At 38.1% G+C, this 27,214-nt stretch overlaps 1 protein-coding gene across 4 annotated transcripts in view; it reads right to left on the bottom strand.

Moving 5' to 3' along the window:
* Nucleotides 1–27,214, bottom strand: part of BNC2 (basonuclin 2) — a 436,346-nt gene that overhangs the window by 7,226 nt on the left and 401,906 nt on the right. For all 4 annotated transcript variants that reach the window (XM_039240935.1, XM_039240932.1, XM_039240934.1 and 1 more), the window contains one exon: nucleotides 10,099–12,068. In XM_039240935.1, the coding sequence (XP_039096866.1) occupies nucleotides 10,099–12,068 (1,970 nt within the window). The remainder of the gene's footprint in view (nucleotides 1–10,098; nucleotides 12,069–27,214) is intronic.

Here is a 27,214-nt window from a genome sequence, read left to right as displayed (position 1 = left end):
AATAAAAGCTAAGCAAATTCTTGCAAATTAAAAGTATGAAATTCAGTCACTTCAATCTCTTTCAAAATATAAAACAAATCATCCATACTGGTCACGCAGACAGTTCCCTCTACATTCAAATTATTCACTTGAAGATAAGCTCCCACCAAACTCTTTAGGGGTTTAGCTAATTTACTGCACAGATACGGCACGTCTGTTGTAATAACAGGTAGGATGTATTGGGGTCGACCATTTATCAGAATTAGACTTCTTTTCTCAATTCACAGTGAATTATGCTGCCTACATGACTCCCCACTCTCAGAGCCTGCCATCCCCTCACGGCCCCTAATGTGGCAGGCAAACAAAATTGACAGTCTCATCTTGTCAACAAGGGGCGATTCTCCTGAGAAGCCATTTAACTTTGCCGAGGAAGCAATGTATTAATGTGTATGTCCCAGCAATGTTAATCATCTTCAAGCTTCCGACCTAACTTTGACGTGAACGAAATCACCAAATTTGTTTACTAAATGAATCGTAATATGCTAATAAGAAAGCATGACATATATGGAAAAGCCAAACAGATGGTTTGTTTACTCCACTTTGCAACTTTATAAATGTTGTAACTCTGAAGATGTTAGTGAGAATTATTGGTTTGTTGGCAGAGGCAAATGTGTCTTTCGCATACTAAATCTGGCGCTACAGTTAGAAAACAATTTGTCATTGCTGTGGAATGCATAAAAAATGTTAATGTAGTAATGGCATTTGGGAAGGCAGATTGGTAGATGGAAAATGTGTACGCCGGATGCTCAGGTTGAGTGTAGAATTGATATCCAACAGCCCTGTTCCCTAACCATTTTACTTCTGAGTTGCATCTGACAACATCAAGGCTTCTCCAGGGTGCTGACTGAATTCAATAGGTACCTGTCGCACCGTAATGTGACAGGCGCGTGCTACACTGTGAAGAGGGTTATGTTTTCACAGCATTTGGAAATTTTCTCAATCAGGCAGCTCATATGGTGCTCAGTTTACTACTTTTGGTGGGTATGAAAAAGGCCATGAACACTGGCATCTTTTAAGGAATTAAATGAAGCTGAGCTATAATTCTGAATTTTATATATAAATACATATTTACCCTCAAGTCTTCCAACCCTTGTGTTGAAGTCTACTTATATAAAAAGCTTAGAGGACATGTCTAAAATTAAGAGGGATGAATTCTTCTCTTGACATTAAAAATTTTCTGCCATTTCAAAAATAACATGCACAACATGAAACCTCAATTTCTTCCTAGATCTTTTTCAAAGGACACACTGCCTAAGACTAAATGTTCAAATGTGTTACATCATTAAAACAGTTAGTTTAAGATCTTTTAAAAAGATAACACTAGGGATGTAGGAGTTCCCGAAGGGAAGGGACAGAATTTCATAGATCATCAATCAGTATTATTATTTAGCTATGGCCTCATTTAGAATTCTACATTGAAAATGAAAGTACTTAAGATACATGAACAAAAAGAATGCACAAAATCTAATTTATGTTTTTGGTTAAATGACGTTAAAACTACCAATGAAAACACAAAAACTTCAGTTAACTAAACCAGCAATGCGCCTATGCTACTGAACATTATCAATTTTTAGAAACATTCAATTTTTGTGAAACTATTTTTACATTTTATTCACACTAGCATAGGGAAATCAGGATTTTATATTGAAAAGGTGCTTATTTCTCTCAATATTATGAACCACTCCCCCCAACTTCTTAGTCTTACATATGGAGACTACCTCTAATCTTGTGGGATTCCCTGCTGTACCACCATATAGTGCTGAAATTTTTACCCATCTACAAAAGAGAAATGAGAGAACAATGTGATCTAAAGAAACCACTGAGTTCATCTTGCTGCCCCAGGATCACTTTGGAGCAAGAAACATTAGCGGATATCCCAGCCTGGCGCGTATATCTTATTTGAAACATCTCCTCATTCCTGCCCAACAAAGAAAATTTCAATAAAGTACTTTTACTGGTTTAACAACAGTGAGCTCTTGGGATTGTCAAAGTGCTAAGCCTTTTCCAAGGAGAGAAAAAATCAGCAGCTCAAATATAATTAACCTTCTATTCTCAACGCAAACTGCCATGCACAGGAGCTCTGCAGTCTATTAGCAAAGTTATAATGGCCAACAGGCAGAAGCAAAATTGGTCAAAAAGTTGGCTGCTGCTGTCATATTTTTGGAATTATGATTAATGGCACTAATAATGTGGATGATTACTGATATGTGTATCTCCAGCAGTTTATCATAGCGCTCTGGCTGCCTACGTCCACAATAAACAGGATGCTATCATTTACCTCTTTATTGAAGGCAATCCTTCTCTTGAAGGAGCATATTCTAATTACTTCGTAATGTTTTATGTCTTAAACATTTTGCAGCTCTGGCCCTTGCCAACTGCTTCATGTCTACCATTGATTAATTACTGAATGTTTAATCAAAATTTAGAACCTAATGTAGTCATTTATGAGCACACTGCAGTGCCAAAGTAGTTAGGCTTTGCTCCCAAGTTTGGAGAGTGTTGGGTTCAAAATCAAATCCCAGCTATACAGGAGGATCCAAGAATTTCACCTTGGGTGCTCTGAGGTTGCCAATTCCATCTCTGCTGATGAATGGAAGGTAATCTAACTACAGGGTAAATAGCATCTTTACCTACTTTCTCCCTACTGATATCCCTCTCCTCTTTCCCTAATTCCCTAATCAACAGAGCACCACCGTTGGCTGCTTCTGAGAACAAGAAGGTCCTCGTGAATACCCATCACAAGAACATATTTTTGAAGTGGTTAAACAAGTGAAAAATAATTTGCTGGGACAAATACATGAGTTTTTTCTTAATGTGGATTTTTTATGGTACTGTCATACAACCATTCACCGTTGAAGTTAAGTGTTTTTTTAATACCATTACTGAACTGCTGAAATGGATGCTAATATAGCTTGGAGTGCTAATGTCAAGTCCTGGTAATAAAAAAGACAGACTGCTGAATGAAATAATTTCAAGTAAAAAATAGAACAAAAGTGCTCTCTCTCTTGCTCTCCACTTTTATTGAATTGGGACTGACTGAGCCAATTGCTTTAGAAGTCTGTAAAACACAATTACTAGTGAGCAAGCTGACCCACCAGTGCCCCCTCAGTGACAGAGCGGACTAAAAAGGCAGCAGGGTCAGAGTGGGCCCCCTCAGCTGGCTATCTAACCAAAGAGGCTTCCCTCTGAATGTCTGTTGTTCTCATTGTCCAAATCTGTCTCCTTTTACTTACAAAACCTTGTTATTCCCTGTCAATGTGATAAAGTAACTTCATACATTACTTTCCAAGATGAAGATGTCTATTCTGGCTATTAAGGATGGTCTGTCTTTTGATATTCTTATTTATGTGGATGTTTATGTATAAACACACATATACATTATGTGGATGCATTTAGATTAGAACGTTAGCATAATTTTTGAATAGCTGGTAATAATTCAGATTGATATATGCTCTAGCAAAATTGAAGCATCACTTATATATGTTCAGCTAGAAACACTTGGCTTTTTTTTTCCCAAGGTAAAGTCAAAATAATTAGAGCAAGCAAGAAAAAGAATTAAACTAGAAGTGGGTAACATTTTTCCCCCTAGTTAATAAAAGAAGTAATAAACTCCATAAAGTACTAGAGTTAAGATCACTAACACTTCAGGCATAACAGCTTTTTACCAGGAATTTACAACTCCGGTTTTAATTCGAGCAGCTTGCATTGGGACATAAAATCTAGGTATTTTTTCAAAAGTGTAGTTTTATGTTAAGTAACTGAAGAAAAATCGTCCTTTCCCAGAAAGTATTCTTTCCTCTTCTTTCGCAGGCTGTTTCTTTCTCACACATTCGTGTACACACACACACACACACACACACACACACACACACACACCTTGGCCCTCAAGAACCAAAATTACTAAATCCCTTTTTTATGACATTATAATTTTTTGGCAAGTGTAAACTCCTTTCATATTCTGCCACATTCGTTTCTTTGAATCTTGTGGGAGTCTTGCAGCAAAAACATTAAATTATTTAAATTATTTCTGAGGCTTTTAAAAGAAGAAAAATGCTTTCCAGCCCAAACTCCACTAAGAAATTTCAATAGAGAAAGGAAAGTCTCCCTTCTTCTTAGCACAACAAATGATCACTCATAGTGAGAGAGAGCTGGTAAGACTTTCACCTATAAGAGAACCACCCTCATCAGGACTGACAGAATCAACTGCTAATGTATGTGCACAGTCTTACAATCTGCTTTCAGTAAGAATGGCCTATTTTTTTTAAAAGAAAAGATGATCTACAAAACAAGTATCTCGAATAATTATGTATAAGGATATTTATGACCAATAAAGTCTATCAGGGTGTCAAATAAACAGTGGCAGACCCAAGAGAGGCAAAAGTCAGGAAGATGGCCCTTTCCAAGTGTTGCCATCATGAAAAATACTGCCTGTGCACTCAGTATGTGCATTCTGTTCTAAGGGCAATTTTTGCCTGAATTTTCAAGATCATGCTGTTACAAGAGTAATAGCTTATTCCTTTCAACAGAAGGTACAACAAATAAGGATTACGTAGGAAGCATGTTTGTGTCAAAGCTATGTGTGTAGGAAGCTATGTATCAATAAGAGATCTAATATAACTCTCATCAATAGAAATGTGTAAGAATCTCTTTGTATCATGAAAAGGAAGTCATCCATCCATCATTAAGCTCTGTTGTCTATTTGGTACTCAGTTTGGAAGACGGTGGAAGTGACTGGTGTAGTCTTGGAGTGGAGGAGTTGAAAGGTCAGCAGAGGCTTAAATGAGCTTGTCTTACATCCAGCTGGGCCGGCAGGAGATCATTAGGAAGATCCGAGGCTCACTTTAGGCTTGTCAGAGTCTCTCCCCATGATACAAGGAGACCGTTTTGCTCATTGCTCTTCTCCCAGTATATAAAAAGAACCCCAAAGACAGGAATGACACGGAAGTTTATCTTACTACCAAAGTTTCGCTTGAGGAGGGCACAACTAGCAATTACTCAGAAGGGGGATTTATTTTGTTTGTTTGCCTTTGATGGAAAGTAATGGAGATAAGTACAAAAGACCTATTGATCTGCTGGCTTCTACTGTGAAACCAAATAGAGTAGAGAGGGGGGGAAATCTCTTCCTTAATATTTAAGTGCCAGAGGACCTGTACAACTTCACTTTAGAAAAGATTTTTGGAAAAGGAGTTTCAGTTTGATTGGCAAACATATAGAAAATGAAATTGCTGATGTCTTAAAAGTTCTCTTCTTGTACTTGAAGAAAATTAGCACTCTGTATTTGACAGCTAATTTTATTAAGGCAAATATACTAATAGTTATCTTGAACTGGTGCTAAGTGGTTCATTTCTTGAAGGTAACGAAATCATGTGCATTTATTGAAAATCTCTCTTTAGAAAAGTTCTCTGTAAGTTTCCAAACATAGAGAATGATGGAAAAAATGGATGCGGCTGCTGAGAGGGTGGTAACAGGAGGCAGGTAGCATGTTTTCACATCCTCACCTCTGTTGTTAATGTATGCAGTGGCTCATCAGAGGTAGCTCACGCTAATTTATTCCTGCACACCTGTACAGGGCTGGAAGTCAGGTAATCAGACAGGCAAAAACTATACATCTCTGCTTTTTAGCTACAGCTACCCAGAGGCCTATATAGGAACAAATTTAGTTCTGGAGACATCAGCAGGTTTTAATAAACCAAATACAGATGTCTTCCTCCATACAAATCAAGAGGTTTACATGTTTAAATCTGGACTGATTTAACTAGCAATCAAAGAGAAGGTTCACACTTGGCACCAATAGTTGCCTCATATTTATTTATAAATCACCCTAAGCAAATATTATTTTGTTTTTAAATTTATTCATGGGGCTGAATCTTTCCTACACCTTGAAGTTTAAATATTATATGCTTACCTTCCTAATAAAATTTAAGATAAACTTTGACAATTAGTTGCCACTATTCTCAGAAAAGAGGAACAAAGATGGTAAAGATCATGTAAGATGTAAAATGAGAGATATCAGCTCTTTCTAAGCAGATCATATAGTTTCAGTGTACAAAGTCTTCATTTTAGTTGAGGGAGTTTTAAAATTGCCAATCACTAAAACAGATATAGATTTTAATGTATTAGCAAATGATAAGGAATCTCAGGGAAGAGGACAGAGGGCATTTATTTGTTGTTGGTGGTGTTATTTTAATAAAAATCAAATGTAACTTATAAATGAGCTTCCCTTATCACAGCTGATCCATGGCCACTCAGCCCTCCTAGGGATCAAAATTCAAGACAGATGATGAAAAATGAGTAAAGTAAACTAGGCCTAGCTAATTCTGATGATGACACTGTTTTCGAGAAAATTTCCTTTATGAAGACTAGGTTCTAAGCCAGTTAATTATAATTTCTTCTTCCCAGGGAGTTTTTCATATGTATACCTCAAAACTGAGGGTCAGCTTCCTAATCCCTGAAAGAACACTATCTTAGTAGCAAAGAAGTCCAGGGATAAACAAGAAGGAAGGAAGGGTGCTTAGGGAGTGTCAGGTCTAATACTACAGAGCATCATTGGTATATACTTAGAACACTTTAGCAATTACCTATTAGTAACATAGTCATTCACAGAGAAAATAATTTATATTTCACTTCTATAACTCAGAAAAAAATTATTCCAACAACCACCTAGTGACTGGATGAACTGAATTTTGTGTATATTGCTCTCTGTCGTTAGTGTCTTTGCTTTTGAATTTATTATACTCACACTCAGTCACAACTGTATAGAAAAGGTATACCTTCAACATGGTGCTTAGAGTTAGCCCTAACAAACCATGCACATACCTCCTCCTCACTGCTTCTCCTTTTGTATGACTTTAGACAAAGAATGCTCCTGCTTTTCGAAAAGGTTTCAACTTCATCTTATAAAGTCTAGAATGACCTAAAGACAGACCTGAAAATCTCTAATTGCCAAATCTAAAACACAGTGTTTAACATCTTTCTACTTATATCTTACTAATAACATGCCTATTTGGAGACCAAAAATACAATTCCTCCTTGTGTACAGCCATTTTGGAAAAAGCCTAAGAAGACCTGTGTATCATTCCTGTAATGTGTTCTAAGCCCCAAGACAAGAAGACTGCTTTTATAAACAGAAGAAAGAGGGTTATTCTGTTAGTTTTATCACTAGATATCTTGTATCCTTGCACACTTCAGCCCCCAATCAAAATCCCCTCTAATGCTTTATTTGCACAAGGAAGACACTGTGGAGTCCAGGATAGATGAATCAAGACTCTGGGGAAAGGAAAGAAATAGGCCTAAGGACAGCAGGATTAAAGGCAAGGAAGGGTTTCTGTTTGGGAAGGTCTGTTGGTTCAGAGAAAGGTAAGGAAATTTGTCTTAGTTTTATAGTGAATTGAAGAAGAAAAAAGGAGGGGCACAAAATTCCAAGGGTTCTCACGATTAATACAGCAAAAATGAAGAGAAACAGAAAGTTTAAGTCTGAGGGGTAGATCAGAGATGTGGTTCAAGAGGCTCTGTGAAAGAGGAGATTAAATTCCAAGTCAACATCAATGGAAGAAGTGATGGTAACACGCTGAAGTGGAAGTAATGTTTGAGTTCACTCTGCAGAGATGTCGGAAGAGGCAGGTGCCTCAAAAGCATCACTGTTTCTGATTATGTGGTGGTAGCTATGGTTGCATCATATGTTAATTCAAGTCACAGACTCAACGAGGATGAGTTCTTTTCTTAAGGGAAAAAATGCCCAATTAAAATATCATAGGTTTTGTTACATTTTTAAATCTGGTATCAAAAAATGTGTGTATTCCTGAAAAGCAAAACTTAAGTGAGAATCAAAAAAAACGTTGGTCAGTATTTTTTTCAATTTGCTTTTCTTCATGTATGTGTTACAAAACTCCAGAATTATAAAGATGAGCTGTGATGTGATATTTCACCCAAATGAAATGTATCACCTGTCTTCTGAGGTTTGCAGTCTCCTGTGTGACTGAACACACGTGGGAGAATATATGCCTAGAATATCCCAGTTACCCTAGACACTACTCTTCACTTCCATACAGCTTGTCATCTGCCAAGATCCTAATCTCTAGAATAAAAATGGAGATGGAAATATTCTTTTGCTCTTAATGAATGTTTTTCCTTAGATAAACCGCCCTTTCAACAGTACCTCCTTATGAATTAGGACATAAAAACACAAGTGCTGGTGTTTTCTAGTGGTTTGACATAAATGAAAGCGCCACGCTTTGGGATGTTGTAGCCTTTTGGTCCCAGAGCCATTTATGTGAGTGTTATGACTTTCAGTATTTTCAGCAAACCAACTAAAACTGTGATAGAATTCATGCAAATAAGCTTAAATTTTGGCTTGTCTTCAAACACTCCATTTCCATAAATATTTTATGCAGGATTTCATGAGTCTTTTATTTTTGTTAAAAAAAATCCAATGCATTAACCTCATTATCACAAGTGCACTATTTCAAATATAAAAGAATGAGTATTACTCACAAACTTGGGGATGGGAGGTTGTGTACAGTACTATACTTTATTATTCAAATTATAGCTATGTTATGTGCTGTATTCTTGTACTGTCAAAGATAACTCAGAACTGAAAAGAACTTTGTGACTTAACTGGTTTTTATACAACAAGGTATACCTCTCTGGGGAAGAGGGGAAATCTTTAAAAACATAGATTTCTCTTCAAAGCATATTTTGAGTTGTATAAAGAAAACCATTTATTTTCTCAGAAATTTTGCTTTTAATGGATTGGGCCCCTTGCATTTCAGTTCTTATGGAAAATATTTTTAAGTGTTATTTTTAAAAAGATTCATCTTTTAAATATGAAGAAAAACAGGGTATTCTAGAAGGTCACTACTTTTCAGTGGTACTTTCATTATATGTTACTTTGTCAAAGAATTCTAGTCAATTGATGAGTGCTAGAATTTGGGAGGTGGTGATCTGGAAACCTCCTTGTTGCTTCTACATATATTGATTTTTTCCCACCTGATGAAATTTTGCCTAAAATTATTTTTAAAAGACAATGTAAAACCAAAAAGCTACATCCGCCGTAACAGGAAGAATTAACTGGTGTGTGACTCTGGGCTGGGCTGGTATATTATGTAAATGATCTGCTCGTAAGTTTATCTCAAGTGCAGGATAACTGTGTTACCCCACTACTGACCACCTTGATACATTCCATTTATATTACATTTTCTTGAGGACTGAGAAAGAACATTGGAGGTTTAAGACCAGCTGCTTCTGTTTAAACCCAACTGTTTCAGAGCTGTAGCCACATAGCTAAGGTGTGATGTCATCTCAAAGCTGGACATAATATATTCTAACTGATCCTAAAAGTATATGCATGCCTCCCCTTCTGTGCATAATTCCCATGACAGACTGTATTTTAGAGATGTACTTAAAGACACTGTGAAGTTAAAATAAAGAAATCCATACCACCATACCATTTCCCCACATTAATAATTATTTTGGTCCCATTTTCTTCTAATATTTTCATGACTCTTAAAATAATTCAAGGACATACTAAATACTCATGTAAGAATGATAACATTTCTGGTTATACCTACGGAGATGCAGGCTGTCTCGATGTCCTGGACCTATGGTTCTTTCCATCCGTAAATTTCTGTTTCTATATTGGATAAATATGTGTGTATGAAGATAATATATTTACTTAATTAAAAAGCCACAAGGCAAAGCAGAAATATATATAACAGCAGCTGCGGCTTCTAAGTGAAGCTTCATGAGGAAGCAGGGAACTGTGTACATAGTTAACTTATTCACACCTAGATGCATGGGGAAACATACATACACACATACACAGAGCACAGAGAAAAATGGCGTGCATTACAGGGTAAGATGGCATATGATTATGCATGCTTAATCATAACAAGCATCAACTGCAACAATCCTCCATGAGCATGGCAGCTTGGTTACATCATGGTCACTGCAGACTATCTTTATAGTGCATCAAAAACATCTAAGTTGGATTTTTTAATGTTAAGTCCAACATGACTGGCACCCTCCACCCCCAGCAGGAGCAGCCAATGGAGATTTACTGACCTGTCTCTGCTTCGGCGAGAGGGGAAGGCGGCATTGCACCCAGCCACTGTGCAGACATGCATCTCTTTTAAGTGAACGTTCCTGTAGTGAAGCTTCACACTGTAGGAGCTTTTGAAACTCTTCTTGCACACGTAACAGATTTTGGGGTCTGGGCTAGAACACAGGTCACCTTCTGGGGAGAATTTTTGAGGGCTGCCGTAATTCAGAGACGATGTGAAACTTTCGTGCAGGGCTGCCATGCTGGCCCCCCCACCGTTGTACAGTCCATACTGGCTCATGTAAAACATGTCATAAGTGGGATCTGTAAATTCTTCCTTCACCTTGATGACATCCTGGTGAGAGGGCTCACTGTGGTTCTCATCAGGCCTCTCACTGCTCATCAGGACTTTTTCGCTCACTTCACTGTGAATGTGCTCATCACCTTCCATGGACTCCTCACCTAGTTTGGGCTCTGAAGACTCAGATTCATTCTCATAGTCCCGCTCAGGTTCTTGGTCCTCAGAAGTCATGCTGTCAGCCCTTCTTATTTCAGTCCTTGAAATGCACCGGGTCCTGCTATGTTTAGAAAAGTCCTTCACAGACATGCCTGGACTCATCTCCTCTTGGGAATGGCAATGATTGTCATGGCTTACATCGTTGACCACAGGTCCGCCATCGTTGGGGTCATCATCTTCATCGTCAAACTCATCAGCGGTATCAATGATTTCCTTCTCAATCTTCACAGGCATGCTGGACTTCCTGGGTTTCTTCTTGGGTGCCAGGTCAGCACTGGGCTCATGAGTCCCCATCATCACTACTGGTGCTACGGGCTCAGAGGGTGGTGGGGGGTGCTGCTCTATGGTACCAGTGGCTGGAATGATGGGACTGGTTGGGAGGGAGGTTGGAGGACTCACCATTTCCCCCGGAGTGAGTAAACTTCTATAAAATGGAGGAACTGGCTGTACGGTCTTTAGCCCAGAAAAAACCAGCTGGCTAGGCAGAGGATTCTGTAAGACAGGGTCTAGTGGGGGAGTGGTAAAACCCATTGGGGGCCGGCCAGGGCTTGTGAGTGTGAGATTTGATTTTGTACTTGCTATGACAGGGGTAGCAGCTCCTGATGTGGCACGAATTAAATCTTTGTCTCGGTTATTTCGTAGCATCGGCATGTGAAGGCGAGGATTAGGGTTCGCACTGTGGCGATTCCGGCTTCGGAGGGAGCTAAAGACCATGTTGCAACCCTCGATGGTGCATCGGTGTTTGATCTTCAGGTGAACAGCATTATAATGAATTTTGAGAGTACCTTTGTCATAGAACGTTTTCCCACATGCATTACAGAACACTCTTCCTTTCCTAGAGGCTGACCCCATCCTTCTCATCCGGTGAATCCGGAATGAGCTTTTTGGGTGTTCAGTTTTGGTCAGATCACTGACTGGGGCAGAATTCTGAATAGGGGACACACAGGCTGGCTCGGTTTTGGGCTCCACATTAGTAATGCTGGTCAGGGCATTTCTATTAGGCGTCTGATCATTCTTATAAGGTGTGGGAGAGACTTCAGATTCACTGCTTTCATTGTATTCATTCTGGGTTGAAAGGCTTGGTTCCCGCAGCCTCAGTCCTGGTTGCTCCAACAGTAGCCCATTTGGAGGCAATCCAAGCAGCGGGGCTGAGACTGGGTTTATATACTGGAATGGAAGCAGAAATGCAAGGCTGTTGGGGATGTTTTCGAAATGATGAATGCTGGAAGGGTTGCTGTTCTCTAGGTGAGCAAGAAGGCTGGGACTCCGGGTGCGATTATTGCTCTCAATGAAAGTCCTTATGTCTGAGTCTGTCTTTGAAGATGGTACAGCTACAGCCTGCCCTTCTTTCTCCTGAATTGCCATCAGCTCCACAATGGATTTGGTTTCTCCAAACCGCAGAAACTGCTGAAGGGTGATGATTTCCTCTTCTCGAGACATGATGGCCCAGCGGTCCAGCACCTTGCCGGCAGCATCCTAGAGGCCACATCAAAGAAACAACAAAGATAAACACAAAAACTTATTGATTGTGCATAATTACTCAATGCAACTGAAGGAGCTCTGTCTGTTCATGAAACACCGAGAGTGACAGCAGAAAACACACAAGCACTGTCTGTAAAAGTCAACCCACAATGCAAACTTTTCTGCCATGCAATTGTAGTAATTAGAGTCACAGTTAGAGAAACAGATTTGAGTTTAACATCAAAGCAAACAAAATGTAGACCACTGGGGCTCTGTGATGTAAAATGCCTTCGCTACTGCTATTTTAACAACAATGGTCTATGTAGAATGCAACTATTTAGCACATATTAGTATAAGACGTGAACATGTACTGTGCAACCCAGTATAAATGCAAAAAATGGTACCTTAATCCGTGTTAAATAGTGACACCATAGGAAGGAATTAAGCACATTTTGTGAAATTTGCTTCTTCAACACAAGCAGACATGGTACTGGATTTAATGATGAAAATTCCTTTAAATGGGAACTATCATATAACTTTCTGAATTAAAAAGATGAAAGAAAGTAGCTTTGCCTCCTGTGCCCCTGTTACGAAGCTGTGTTTTTTTTCTCTTTTTTTAATAGCTACATTTTAGTGTCACTTACTAATAGACAAATTCATAAGGTAGAGTAAGGAAAAACAGTAATTGTACTTTTCCCAAAAATTGATTGTAATCCTATGATTCAAAGTTTGAGTTAGACTTTAAGTATTTGACTTTTTTTATGATCTTGTTATAAATGACAGTTATAGATATTTAGAAAGTAAACATGTGATGGATTTAGATAGAATAAATGTGTAAAAATGTTGTCTCTTAACATCCTCCTCTGATAGCAAAGGGAGTCCACAGAGAATACACATCAGTAATCACCAGACTATGTGTTGTTAAATATACATTAAAAAGCATTTCACACTTTCATTTTTGCTAGTAACTATGAGATTTGCCTGGAGGTAGGACTTAAAAATCCTGCAATGTAATGTCAGGCAATCTATTTCAGCACAGATTGAGAGAAATGTATTCAAATGCTTACATAATGACTCCATCATTTTCTAGAGCACTATTTCTTCCTAACCAAGACAGGACTCTTTGCCTATCAATTTAAGAAAGCATAAAATCATCTAAAAAATTACATATTTATCAGTTACAAAGAGAAAAATCGTAAGTTCACAATAGGGAAATCTAGCAGATACCACCTTAACCAAGTAATCAACATGAACATCACCAGTGTTAAGTATAATCATCTACCTTCCAATATATACTGAGTAGGGCACATCATCCCTTTCTTGCTGAAAGCTGTATAATCTCAATCTAATCATGAGAAAACATCAGATAAACCAAAATTTAAGGGCATCCTACAAGAGTGGCTAGTATTCTTCAAAGTGCAAACATCAGTAAAGATTTAAAAAAAAAAAAAAAGGACAAAAGAATGGTTATAGATTGGAGGGAACCAAGCAAACGGGATAAATAAATGTAATGTGAGATTCTAGAGATTCCAGGCCAGAAAAAGGCCCTTGGTGGGGAAACTGGCAAAAGTTGAATAAAGTCTATCTAGATCAGTTAATACTATGGTATCAATCTTAATTTCTTAGTTTCATCCATTGTGCTGTGTTTATGGAGAATGTTTCATTAGGGGAAGCAGGATAAAGGGAATTATACTATTTTTGCAATGGAAAATGCTGCCTCATAGATAGTTCTACTCAGCTTTGTGATAAAAATTGTCCTTGGACCACAACTGTATGGTCTGAACCAAGACAACTAGCTTGATTTTAAGGAGATACTTATCATTTATTTAAATTGCTACACAAAAAACAAGCTCTAATAGTTATGTGCAATTCTTTATAAGGCTTACTCTAGCATCCTATCATGTTACGTAAAGTAGATGTGTGGGTGTGTGCACGTGGAGGTCCGTTCCTACATAAACTGTCCCTCCCTCATTTTGTAGATAACATGAGCCTTCAGATTAAATATCTTCATGCAGCTCTCTGCTCAGAATACTTAGATGATGATGTGTACACATGGTGACTCTAGAGGATCCTGGAGTCCTGCAATAGCCAGTTTTTAAAGGAATCACTCAAAGCAAATGGTCTCCTTACATGCCTTCTTTGGAATGAGGGAAAAACAAGGAGGAATGTTGGTGTTGTAGGTAAATAGAGAAATAAATTGTGACTTTGTATAGATTATCTCATTTGAACCTCATAATAGCTTCCAGAGCTGAGCAAATGTTTACCAGATGAGGGATCAGGGGTGAAGGAAAGGGGGATGGCTGGTTGAGGTTGCGGTGATGCTAACTTGGGGTCTCGTACTCCAATCCAGAAATTCTGACTCTAAGTTCATTGAGTGTAATGATGCCATTTGCCATTTCCCAGGTGGGCACAGTGGGTCTATGACAACAAGAAACAGGACTTCTCCTGAACAAGTATGGTCTCTGGAGCACTGTAATGTCTTCCTCCACACTGTTTTTCTTTTACCATCAAATCCACTCTCTTGATTGTTTTTATGGAAGCTTTTCCTATGGATTGTGTCTCAGGCTGAAACGCAACCCTGAGCAGCACACAGTCATTTCTTCCCCAGGTAGCCTGCACCTAAATCTACATGTCAATAATGTACTTACACAGCTGGCAGCCTCTGGTATTAAAACAGCCCTTAGAAACCATAGCAACTGATCAAACCCACCTGAGGCATCTCCTTTCAATCACCCTCCTATCTTCTTTCCTCCAAGAGAACACAGCAGTCCCATATGGTTTCTCTTTTCTCCTGGCCCGCCACAATGCCTGCCGCTATTTCTAAAACCACTGCCTTTCAGACCTCTTTTAGTCCGGAGGAGCTGTCTCTGCTAAAATGGAACTGTTACATTAAACCACTTACTTCTAGTGGAAGAGGTCCAGGTAAGGAAGATTTAGAACTTTGCTGGTAGCCTGAATCATAAAAGAGATGCTTCGTTTATAGTGGTAATGGAAACAGCAATTTATACTTACATAGAAGGACAACATAACATCTTTGCAAACAAATGTGCTGGGGAACGGGACAGACATCTACATTACATACTCACACTGGGGTCCCCCCCACAGGGCACCCTCTGAATCCAGGCAATATGAAGTGCCACAGAAGTTCTTTCCAAAGAAGCTACCATTCATGTTTGATCAAAGTTTTCTACTACCATTGTGCTCATAAGTAGAGCAACTGCAGAAAGAAACAAATTGACTTTCTCATACAACATAAAGGGTCTGCAAGCTCAATGCTATGGATGGCTATCAGGTTTAGTACATCCTTGGATAAAATGGTTGAATGGGATTTAGAAATCATCAAGGGGAAAAAAAGGAAGGTGTGGGTTCTTTTCCCTGAAGATCTCAGTGACAGAGATAAGCATAGTCTGGTGCAGTGATTCTCAAAACAGCGGCTTTAGGGGTGCTTGGGTGGCTCAGTTGGTTAAGTGTCTGACTCTGGCACAGGTCATGATCTCACGGTTCGTGGGTTCGAGCCCTGTGTCAGGCTCAGTGCTGACAGCTAGCTCAGAGCCTGGAGCCTGCTTCAGATTCTGTGTCTCCCTCTCTCTCTGACCCTCCCCTGCTCATGCTATCTCTCTCTCTCTTCCTCTCTCTCTCTCTCTCAGAAATAAATAAAACATTTAAAAAATTTTTAAAAACTGTGGCTTGAGAGAATTCCATGTGTGTTCTATATGCTATTCAAAAGGGACCAGACTCAATTTTTAAAAAAAATTTAATCCAGCTGAAAACTTCTGGACTATCTGACACTGATGCAACAACAAAAAGCATGATTTCTTTTTTATTAATTTCTTTTTATTTTATTTAACAAGTATTGGCTCAAAACTGATAGAGGTGGGTGGAACTGGTCCTTCCTCACAGGTAATTTGAGAAGTATAGATCTAAAACTTCAGCCCCCTTCCCATGTCAAATAAACTTTACCAGGGTGAATAAGAGTCATAGAAAGAGTTACATATTATCACAGAATAAGCATTTAAAAAACAAATATTATGTTATGTTAGACCAGCATGAACACTGTGACTGCCATACAACCCATATTGGGACACTGGTCTTGCATTTAGAATAATAAATCACATCAGAGTGTGTAACTGGACTCTTGTCCTTCCTAGTCCATTCTGTAGTTTGTAAGTCAATTCCTAAAGGCATTCCCGCTTGTAACTAGAGTTCAGTGACCTTTAAGCCTTTACACTGGGAATTTTTATTTACAAAATGAGGATAGTAAGATTTACCTTGTTAAGTGAAATGCAAGGTATTATTGTAAGTATTGATTTCCTGTGAAATAACCAGCTATACTATTAATTAAAAGATGAGTAACACCAAATAATCCCAAATTATAAACCAGTTTTACTGGGTTCAGAAGAAGTATAAAACACTTAAAATATTTACATGTAAGTATTTAGATGAAAAGACTTCCTTTTATTATTTTGCTGGAACTGGTGACTATCACTCAGTAGAATCTGGCACCTGGTTCTACATGGCTCTGCAGAGTAATATTTTAAAATCTTTCCTGTAGTAGAATCAACTGTCATGGTTTCAATAGTTTTATTTAAGCCTTTTCTTCACATCAAAACACCTTATATGACCCATACTTTTAAAATCAAAGTAAAGTTGATTGTTATTTCAGGGAAAGGGATAGTAGGGAAGGAAAGGATGTAAAGAAATGGAAGAGAGACCAGGTGAGAAACTTTGGGATAATTAGACTGTCAGGTGACCTCAAGCCTACAGACTCCCTCCCCGCTTCAAGAAGGAACCCATCAGTGTTCATGGCAGGCCACTACCATGCCACAGCACAGAGAGAAAGCAATGCGTTTCTTTCTGTCCATCCATGGAAATGAGGGAGGAATACTGAACACAGCAAAGTTCTGGGACTTATTTGCTCTCACATTATTCAAATTATTAAGAAGTAAGCAAACTGTTTAACTCTAAAATACAAGCAGAGAATAATTTAATTTTCTATTCTATCACATGAACTTCTTGTCAAATTTAAGGCATGTTTTTTAAAAATCCCCAAATGCCTAGCTAAGAACTAAAAATATTTCCCCTTTGATATAATTTTAGGTCTTCTACTTATGTGACATTGAGCTGTAGAGAATTCTGACCACCTTGAACAAAATCAGAAATTTGTGAGATGTACTTTTTGATTTGAACTGTGTTATCTTAAGAAACTATTTCAACATAATCATATTGGCAAATTATTTTCATGACCAGTTTCCCATTGAAATTTTCTATTTTCTATCCTTTAGGATTAATTCAAATATCAAGGCAAGAGGAAAAGGGTTGGGTAGAAGATATAGACTAACCAAATTTCAAGACTATCTAGCTTGGTACTTTATCAGGTAGAGTTTAACAGTAATTCCAGAGGTAAAATTGAAGAAGCAATGCTGTTAACCATAAATTTTGCCTGGTTTTCTAGATGTTTAAGTTTTAAGGGCAATAAAAGAATGGCAGAGCTATACAGTGGAATACTACTAAGCACCTGAAAAGGAATAAACTAATGATACACAGTAAAACTTGGAAGATGCTCCAAAGCATTAATGTTGAAAATGAAAGAAATCAGACTCCAAAAAACTACCCATTCTACCTTTCCAGTCACTGAAATTCTGGGAAAGATAAGACTATAGACACAGAGGGGAGATCGGTAGTAGCCAAGAGCAGAGAGTAGGGGAAAGGGGCTGAGTGCAAAGAACACTGGGGAAATTTTGGGGGTGATGGAAATGTTCTACATCATGACTGTATCGATGTTTACATGAATATATACCCTTAAAATTGGTAATTTTATTATATGGAAAGTACATCTCAATAAAATTGACTCAAAACATTAAATCATGCAATAAATTGCATGAAACCTTACACTTAGAACTCAACATTCATAATTTTTCCTACTTGTATCCTGCATTGTTTTGTGACCAGACTAACAAATACACGTCTCCCCCATTCTCTCCCACCTTTGTGGAGAGTAAACACAAAAATTTCCTTTTTTTTTTTTTACCTAAAGGATGATTTTTTGCTAATATTTTATATGTGGCTTTACACAGGGGCGCCTGGGTGGCTCAGTTGGTTAAGTGTCCAACTTTGGCTCAGGTCATAATCTCACGGTTCGTGGGTTTGAGCCCTGCATCAGGCTCTGTGCTGACAGCTAGCTCAGAGCCTGGAGACTGCTTCAGATTCTGTATCTCCCCCTCTCTCTGACCCTCCCTTGCTCACGCTGTCTCTCTCTCTCTCTCAGAAATAAATAAAAACATTAAAAGAAGTTATTGTATGTGGCTTTACAGTAATAAGTTACTAATTTAGAAAAATCTTTACGTTTATTAGGGTATAAGGTCAAATATTTTTACTAAACGGGTGTGCAGTCCTGAAACCTTGGAGACTGATTCTCTCCACAGCTAATACTAACACTTGGCAGCCATGTACCAAGTGTTACATCATCACAAACACTTGGGATGATGTCGATGAGGAGCAGTCAGCGAATTCGCCCTAGTTCGCCTCCACCTAACTTTGTGCTGGACTCTCAGTTAGGTGGACGTGTGTCAGGATGTGACCCAGAAATTAAGAAATATATTATCTAACTTCTGGGTCATCTCAGGAGCAAGCAATGAGCTCAGATCATTATCTCAGATGATATGAGTGGAGGCATTCCATCAACTTAAAGACAGGGTCTGTAAATGGAGATATCATGGGTACTACTCAAGGGTGGATAGGACAGGTTCTGAGGACTAGAAGTAGCAGTTTGAGAAAGATATTCTGTGGAAGGGAACCTCTGAATACTATGCACAGTTTTAAAAAATGGTGTAAGTCATAAAACTTTCAGTCTTCTTTGTCCCATTCTCCCACAGTTACCTGTTATAGAACTCAGATGGGCCCCTATGTCACATGCAGATATTTCCATTTAAGTTGTCTTTCTAAAGTCAAGCCACTAATAAAACTTTTCTCTTTAGCCAAAAAGTCTAACTCGTCTGGGTGCTCTCTGCTTATATCACAGCCAATCCCCCCCCTCTTTTTTCCGTTAAATTTTATTAATGTCTATAATTTATATGACTTGGCAATCCTAAGCATGCATGGGCCAAAATTTTGTGTGTCTATGTGCCTGCGTGCGTGTGTGTGTGTGTGTGTGTGTGTGTGTGTGTGTAGCAGGCAAGAAAGGGAGATGAATAGAAATGGTAAAAGAAAAAAAAATTTTGGAAGTAAAAGATTCTGGGAAGTACTTAGGGAAATTTTTTAAGCAATGTTGTGATAATTTCTGAGAAACACTTGAAATTATATGGGAAAAGAACTTGGCATGCTTATTTGTTTTAGCAAATTTACATTTAAACACATATTTCTTGAAGAGCACTGACTGAGAAAGATGTACCACTAGCATATACAATATACAGTGGAACAGTTTGGTTGTGTAAGTAAACAAAATTATACCATTCTTTATTCACACAGAGCTCTTTTATGTGATTGTGCTTTTCCCCTATTTTAGGCTAATGTTTCTAGGCCAGCTGAAACAACTGTGCTATGTGTAGGCAGAATGAAAAATACTCATTTATACCATGATTGCACCAAATGGTTCAAATTAGACTTGATAAAAAAAAAATCATCATTTGTTTTGGGTAATGAAAACTCTACTCAATTTCTATGATTCGTATTTTGCAGAATTTCTCAAGAGCATCACTTTAACTTCAAAATATAAAGCTGTCCAGTTGCATCCTTGCTTCCTCAGCTCCTCTCTAGGACAGAGGTGTCCCATGAGAAAGAACCAATGGGGTGTGGCACAGACAGAAAAGAAAGTCTTCCAAACAGTAATAATCAAGACTGGACTTTATTTGCTCACAGTTATCCATATAAACACCCCCTTGGAAAACAAATATGCTTTCCTCATCAACCCAAGATCGTCACTGCCACTTAATGAGTGTGCAAACATTAGAGAGCTAGGTATATTTTGGTTTGCAGTGATTACAGAAACTGGTGATAAATTCAATATGTCCAGATTATAAAGACCTGAATTTGAAACATCTTTCTGATTTCTTCTTTTTCCCCCTCAAGGAAATATGAGTGCTACAGAAACAGCCACCACTGGTTAAAATGTTAGAGCTCTCCGAAAACTTTGCATTACAGAATTTCCTGTCAAAAGGCAAATCTTATTGGTCCTTGTTAGCTGACATGCTAACAGTGAAGTCTCCTCTCTATACTCTTTGCACATAGGGACTGGATCCAAAAGAGTTACTGATCACACAGAGACTATGACTATCATACTTGTAGTCATACTTGGTTCACTCTTACTGTACATGAACCTCATTATAAATCAGTCTTGCAACCTTCAAAATGCTGGATTATGGAGGATGGTGGTATACTGAGGCAATACATATCAAATTCATTTCAAATTACTTGCATAAGACGTACAAAGTCCAGGAATACCTCTCCTTGGATGGAATTGGAAGTCTGATGAGCATGGCCCTTGACTGGAGTGGGCAGCTGGAGAAAAAAGCAATGTGGTGATTTTGTGTGACTTTTAGGTACTGGTGTTGATATTTTCCAATATATAAATCTCCACCATTTCTTTTTCTGATCCACATTTGAAAATATGTTTTTACAGTGAAAAAGATGTCTCTTAAGAGAAAAAAAATACTGAAAAATTGAAAATACATCCTTCCAAACTGATTACCTCTCTAACCAAAGTAACATTATCCAAAGGCCAGGGCACTAGTTTTAAATGGTTTTTGTAATTTTTAAAACATATTGTTTGATTTTTGATAAAAAAATTCACTTTGCTATGTTCTTCATCATGGACCAGATAAGAATATGTAAGTTATAGAGGACTATCACTTCTTTTTCCCTTACAACAGTCTGTACAGCATTTTTATTTTAAAAACTGTGATTATGATAGATTACTCCAGGATTACAACATATTTAATCATAGAAGCTCCAGCTAAGCTCTATTAAAGGCCTGTCAGGATTTCTTCTTTGTACCCACGAATTTTAGCTTGTCTAGCTTAAAACAAGCCATACAAATTTCCTCTATGGGCATTTGTTTGCAAATAAATAAAGCAGGTGCCTAGCTTTGTCATATAAAAAAAAAATTCAGAGGAGTAAATTACACTCTATAATTGCACTTTAAGATTCAAAAAGTACTTTTCAAATTACCTAGCTCTGTATTAAATCAAACTTGAGAAACTTTTAAAGATATGACATATTTTAATGTTTAATAATAGTATCTTAGGGGAGCACCTGGGTGGCTCAGTTGGTTAGTGTCCAACTTCGGCTCAGGTCTTGGTCTCACAGTTCTTGCGTTTGAGCCCCATGTCAGGCTCCGTGTTGACAGATCAGAGCCTGGAGCCTGCTTGGGATTCTGTGTCTCCCTCTCTCTCTGCTCCTCCTCTGCTCACACTCTCTCTCTCAAAAATAAACATTTAAAAAAAAATTATCTTAGGAATAACTTAAGTTTCAAAATAGAGAATCTTAAATCCAGCTGGTATTCCTATAATATCAAACTTCAACATAAAATTATCTGTGTGTCCTTAGGGACAGAATATCTAACTATACTGTAGATAAAACAGAATCTGTATCTTAAAAATATTTTTTAAATTAATTATTTGATGGAGAGAGAGTGTGTGGAAGGGGCAGAGAGAGAATCCCAAGCAGGCTCTGCACTGTGGGCACGGAGCCTGACTTAGAGCTTGATCCCACAACTGGGAGATCATAACCTGAGCTTCAGCCAAGAGTCAGACGTTTAACTGACTGAGCCACCCAGGTACTCCAAACAGAATTTGTATCTCAAAGTTTCAGATTTTGATTCATTTAATATAACTTACAAGTGGTCAATCTTAGAGAGAAATAAAGAATATAAGTAAATGATGCTTAAATTCTAGTCTTGGTTTTGCCAATAACTAGCTGTGTGGCTGTCAAATTGCCAATAATATACAGCTTTGGCTTTCTCCTGTGTAAGGAGGACACTCTTACTAAACCTCTATGCCTTGATAAACCCAAATTCCATTATCTGACTCTCAAATTCCATTACTCGAGTATCTATGCCTAGAATCTGGACACACAAATAATTTAAAAAATTATTTTAATGTTTATTTTTGAGAGAGCGAGAAAGCACACACACATAAGTAGGGGAAGGGCAGAAAGAGAGACTGAGGATCTGAAGCAGGCTCCAAACTGTCAGCACAGAGCCAGAAATGGGGCTCAAACTCACAAACCAGGAGATCATTAACTGAGCTGAAGTTAGGCACTTAACTGACTGAGCCGCCTACGTGCCCTGACAAACAAATAATTTTAATTAAAATATTTTAAACCCTAGGCTAATATTTTTCCTTTTAACCAAATTATTTTTAGAAATCATGCATTTATGAATGAAAGCATGCCCTCGTCTGAGAGTTACTGTAGTATGTCCTATATTCTGGATGGTTCCCTTGATGGTTCTATCAGTGACATAATTAGAGGTACTCAATTTTCTGGATTAATTTTTATCCCTCGTCAATTCAATGACCAGTTCCAGTGGGTGGCTCAGTTGTGAAATACTAGGGAAACTGCTCAAGAAGTCCCTAAGAGGCTGCAGAAACCCCTCAAATATCCCATTAGTTGGGGTTTGTGAGAATTCTGCAACCTCACAATTCCAAAGTAAATGCTACACCTCCATAAAGCAGTAACTAGCTGTCATCTTCCAGCAACCTTTGCAGTTCCAAGGAAGAGTAGTATTTCCATATAAGACCCCCCCCCCCAATTAAACCCTTTAAATAGACAGCACTTATTCACTTTAGGGATGATCAGCACTGAGATGCCAGTGGGTAAATCATTTTATCTTTCGGGACAGCAAAGGAGCAGTTTGAAATCCTCAGAGACAACACCAGAAACAGGAGGAAGGAAAAGGATGGTCCCTGAAAGTGGTCTTGTTTTCTTCTCCTTTCAGACATAAAGATAAAGCCCAAGTCCTAGGACAGCTATAAATCTGCTTGCTTTGCAGTAAACAAAACTTACCAGAACCCTCTCTAACATTTTTTGAGGTCAACATTTTCTTGTTTACCACTCTTTTCGTAACCAAAGTTCTGACACTGAGTTTGTAAAAAGCCTTCATATATCTAGGGGTCTGTGCTGGGGATTTACATATCTAAACAGAAACGCTAGAGACCTTGGTGTTTCCTGATGTGCTTTCTATAATATCTGATAAACAGCAAGAATGTGGGGGCAAAAAAAAAGTCTTTTTTTCCCCCACTGAATGTGATATTATACATCAGGTAAGGGCCAAAACTTTGGAACAAATTCAAGGCCACAAGTTCCAATCTTTGATACTTTATCTGTGCAACCAAGATACCCAACACCGGGTATGTTTTCAGAGCTTCCAAAGCTTGAAAAGATGATTCTATTTCATATATTATACTTTGAATTACTCTACAACTGAACATGACTGAACAACCCTGAGGAACTTAAACATATTCATTAGGATGTAAGGGACAGGGGTAAAAAGGGACTGAAGACTCACTAAGCAGTATTCCATAAAACAGTGAGGACTGAGTATTCTATAAAACACACAGAGAACAGAGTATGTGATTGAATAGAAAGATGTATTGGGAGATTTAACTTTGTTCTTCTCCAGTAGAACACAAAGATTAATTTCCTGCTTTAGCATTCATCAGGGAATACATTATTACTTGTAACACATACACAAGGCTGTTGATGGATATACTTTCCTTTGATTGCTCAGATTAAATGTGTTCCTATAAAAGGCACCCCCCACATGTGTATGTATAATTATTAAACCACATATGCATTAACAGTTTCTATATATTTATAAGCAGCTATCAATGTAAATATTAAACATTTTATTTGGCCACAAAGTTGAGATGATTTGGGGTTGGCGGCTGCCTGAACAAATATAGATCAAAAACAGAATAATCACAGTAAATAATCAATATATGTTACCATAACAAAAAACTCAGAAATTCAAAATAAAGGAGGATAAGGGGAGGAAGCATGCATTATAGAGCAAGGTAATAACCGCGTCTGCACGCCTTAATACCCTCTTGTCCCAGCAGTCCTGACTTTCTAAGCAGCCCACTTCTCCACATTAACGGTAGTCATTTGGAGAGCAGCAAACGTGCCATTAGAAGCACTTTTACAAGTGTATATTCATCCACCAATTAGCTTAATGTGGCCGCTTTCTGCATATTTTCTATCCAGGCTTGCACAAATCTTATTAATATTTCCCCCTAGCGCTTTGACAGATTACCTTGTCATTACGCATCCTGGAGCCTTTTAAACAATATGGGTAAACTACTGTTTGTGAGGTTAATGACAATTATCCCCTAATTACTGCATAAGTCACTCAGTCCACTTTATCTCATAGGCAGGGTTCTGCTCTGTGTATCTGCCATTGTGTCACTGTAAATGAATCTTGTATTGCTATGTTTATCTGCCACTGCCTTGTAAATTATACTGACAGAAGAACGAACAAATTATTGCATGTCATCACTTAAATACTGCTTCTGAAATTTAAAAATAAAAAAGCTTCAACAGAGAGATTTTAGCAGATCACAATTAGTAAAAACATATTTAATGTTTTACGTTATATATCAAGTCTAATAGCTTGGGATTCAGTAGTAGCATCACAACACTGTCACTGAGGGTGAGTAGAAGGTGAAGAGCAATGGAGGTTAAGAGGGGGAAAAAAGGTGAAACTGAAATCATAACACCAGCTCAACCTCCTGAAGGCATTTCCTATTATTTAATAGTTGATGTGGCATTCTTGAAGTATTTCCCAAGATTTATCAATTCGAAACCAAATTCAATGGGTTAGGGATAAGCCACACTCTTCAGCTGGATTATTTATTTATTTACTTACTTATTTATTTTGGTTACTTATAATCAGTCCACACATAAAATATGGAATCCATACAATTGAGAATAGATAATGTAATAAAGGCCACAGGCGAAGCTAATTTCACTGATGCATTTTTAAACATTATTAAACGAGTTCAGAACACTGTTCCCAAAGTTGCATTTGAAATTATTTAACAATGTTTACATCAATGAAATTAGTTTAGTCCACTGCTCTATCAAGGTGACTATATCTGCTCTGATACAATTTACAAGGAAAATAGGACAATATGAGCATCTTTTAAAAAATGACTGAATCAATTGCAAATAATGTGGAAATCTATGATTCTGCAGATTACCAGGTACATAAACATTTATGTGAGAACAGGTAGATACATCTGGCTTCCTGAGATGATGGCCATTTAATGAGTACACTAAAACATTTTTAAATGTGAAACACTCGAGATGTCTCCATTTAAATGACACCTAGGTGGCTGGTACTGGCAAGCATATGTAACTGGGCCACACCAATCTGAATGATGGTCTTCAACTCACAGGGAGTTGGGCACGTCAAAAACTTGCATCAAATCCTCTTATGACAGCCACAAGTTTGTAAGGGAGGGCTCATAGCACTGGTGATAAAGCTATTTGGTGGAAGCATGCACACACATGCGCACATACAGTACCTCCTGGCGTACTTGCTGAACAGGCTGGAAGAAAAGGCTGCAGCAGAAAGAAAGGAAAACATAAAGGCCAGAGTTGATAGGCTTCATGGATTCTAAGCACAATCCCTAGGGCTCCCTTGACTCCCCAAAGAATGATTTTAGTGTCGGTCTTGAATTCAGTCAATTCAGCTTCAATCAACAAGTGCTGTAGGCAAAAATGAAAGTGCTATACAATGTTCTCTTCTTTCAGTGTGTTAGACCACAGTTAAGAGATCTCAGTTAGGACTGACATCACTGTGACAACCACTAAGGGTTAAACTTTTTCCCGATTTTTTTTAACCGTTCAGGCTAACCGTGGAGACCAAACTGAGGAAAGTGAATTTTAAACCATTAACTTTCTTTTTCTTTTAATACTGGGTTTTGTTGCCCTTTCTTAAAAACCTTGCTAATGGTATTGTTAATGGTTGGGGATGTGGGAAGACACAATGTGCATTTAGGGGAGATAAACTCTCTGGTATCACCTCAAATAAAAGGAGCACGAACAGTATTTACTTGAGTTTGTGAAGTTTAGTGCTTGCTGTAGAAAGGGAGACAATCCTGGAAGGACTGATATGCCAAAAGGTACCTGGGTGGAAGTTAACAGGTGAAGACAGCCATTTAGAAAACAAACAGGAGGATCTCCCTAATCATCTTAATCCACCCTTTATGCATTCTCATCACATTTCTAAAAACTGAGACCAGGCATATCTCACTTCCCTTCTTAGCACACTTGCACCAGTTCCTCAATTGTGCACAGAATAAATAATACTTTCTCATACCTGGCATTTGAAGTTCCCTCAACATAAACCCAATCTACCTTCCAAACATCATCTCCTGCCAAGACCTCTTATGCTCCAGTTATGAAGAGCTACTTGCTGTAAATGATCCTGAGTATGGAAAAATCTTACCTAATTCCAAACCCCTCTGTTCTGCCTCTGTCATTCTCCTCTTTCAAGGTCCAACTTAAAGCACTCTATGAAATGCTTCCTATGTACCCTCCTCTTCCCTTCTCCCCATTCCTAGCAAGATTTGCCCATACTTCTCTGGCATGTAGGTCCCTTTATCACAGGATTATGGTACTTTATATCCCCACTGCCCAGATAAACCAGTGCTGGATGAATTCATTAATACTATGAACATAGAAGTTGGGAGGCAATTTAGAGGTCATCCAATGCTACTTTTACTATTTTACAGATGAGAATATTCACAAAGAAGTGTCTTGCCCAAGTCAGGAAGCTAAAGTATGTGGCTGACTTAGGACAAGCCACCCAGCTCCCCTGACACGGTCTAGTACTTTTTTCACAATGTTATCCTTTTTCTCTGGCATAATGATTCTTGACTCAGGAAAGAGAGTATCCATTCCATTCCACTGCCACATACTGCGTAGATGAGTATATTCCAACCAGTTGGAACTCTCTTCAATCTCCATATCAGCCCTAAGTGGAAAACATTTTTCCTTGAATTGAACTCCCTTCCTGTCCATCAAGAAACATAAAGTCTTTCCCTAAGATCACTCGTGTAGGGGAGGCAACTGCACTATTAGCATGCCAGGGATGAGAAAAAGTAGAGAATGATGGTTTTAGTAAAATACATATTTTTAACATTTGATCCCACTACTTTTTT

This window comes from Hyaena hyaena, unplaced genomic scaffold, assembly GCF_003009895.1.
Source record: "Hyaena hyaena isolate Hyena2069 unplaced genomic scaffold, ASM300989v1 scaffold_185, whole genome shotgun sequence".
NCBI classification, from domain to species: Eukaryota; Metazoa; Chordata; class Mammalia; order Carnivora; family Hyaenidae; genus Hyaena; species Hyaena hyaena.
Note: the sequence above shows the minus strand (reverse complement) of the source record. Positions and strands in the feature narration are given on the sequence as shown.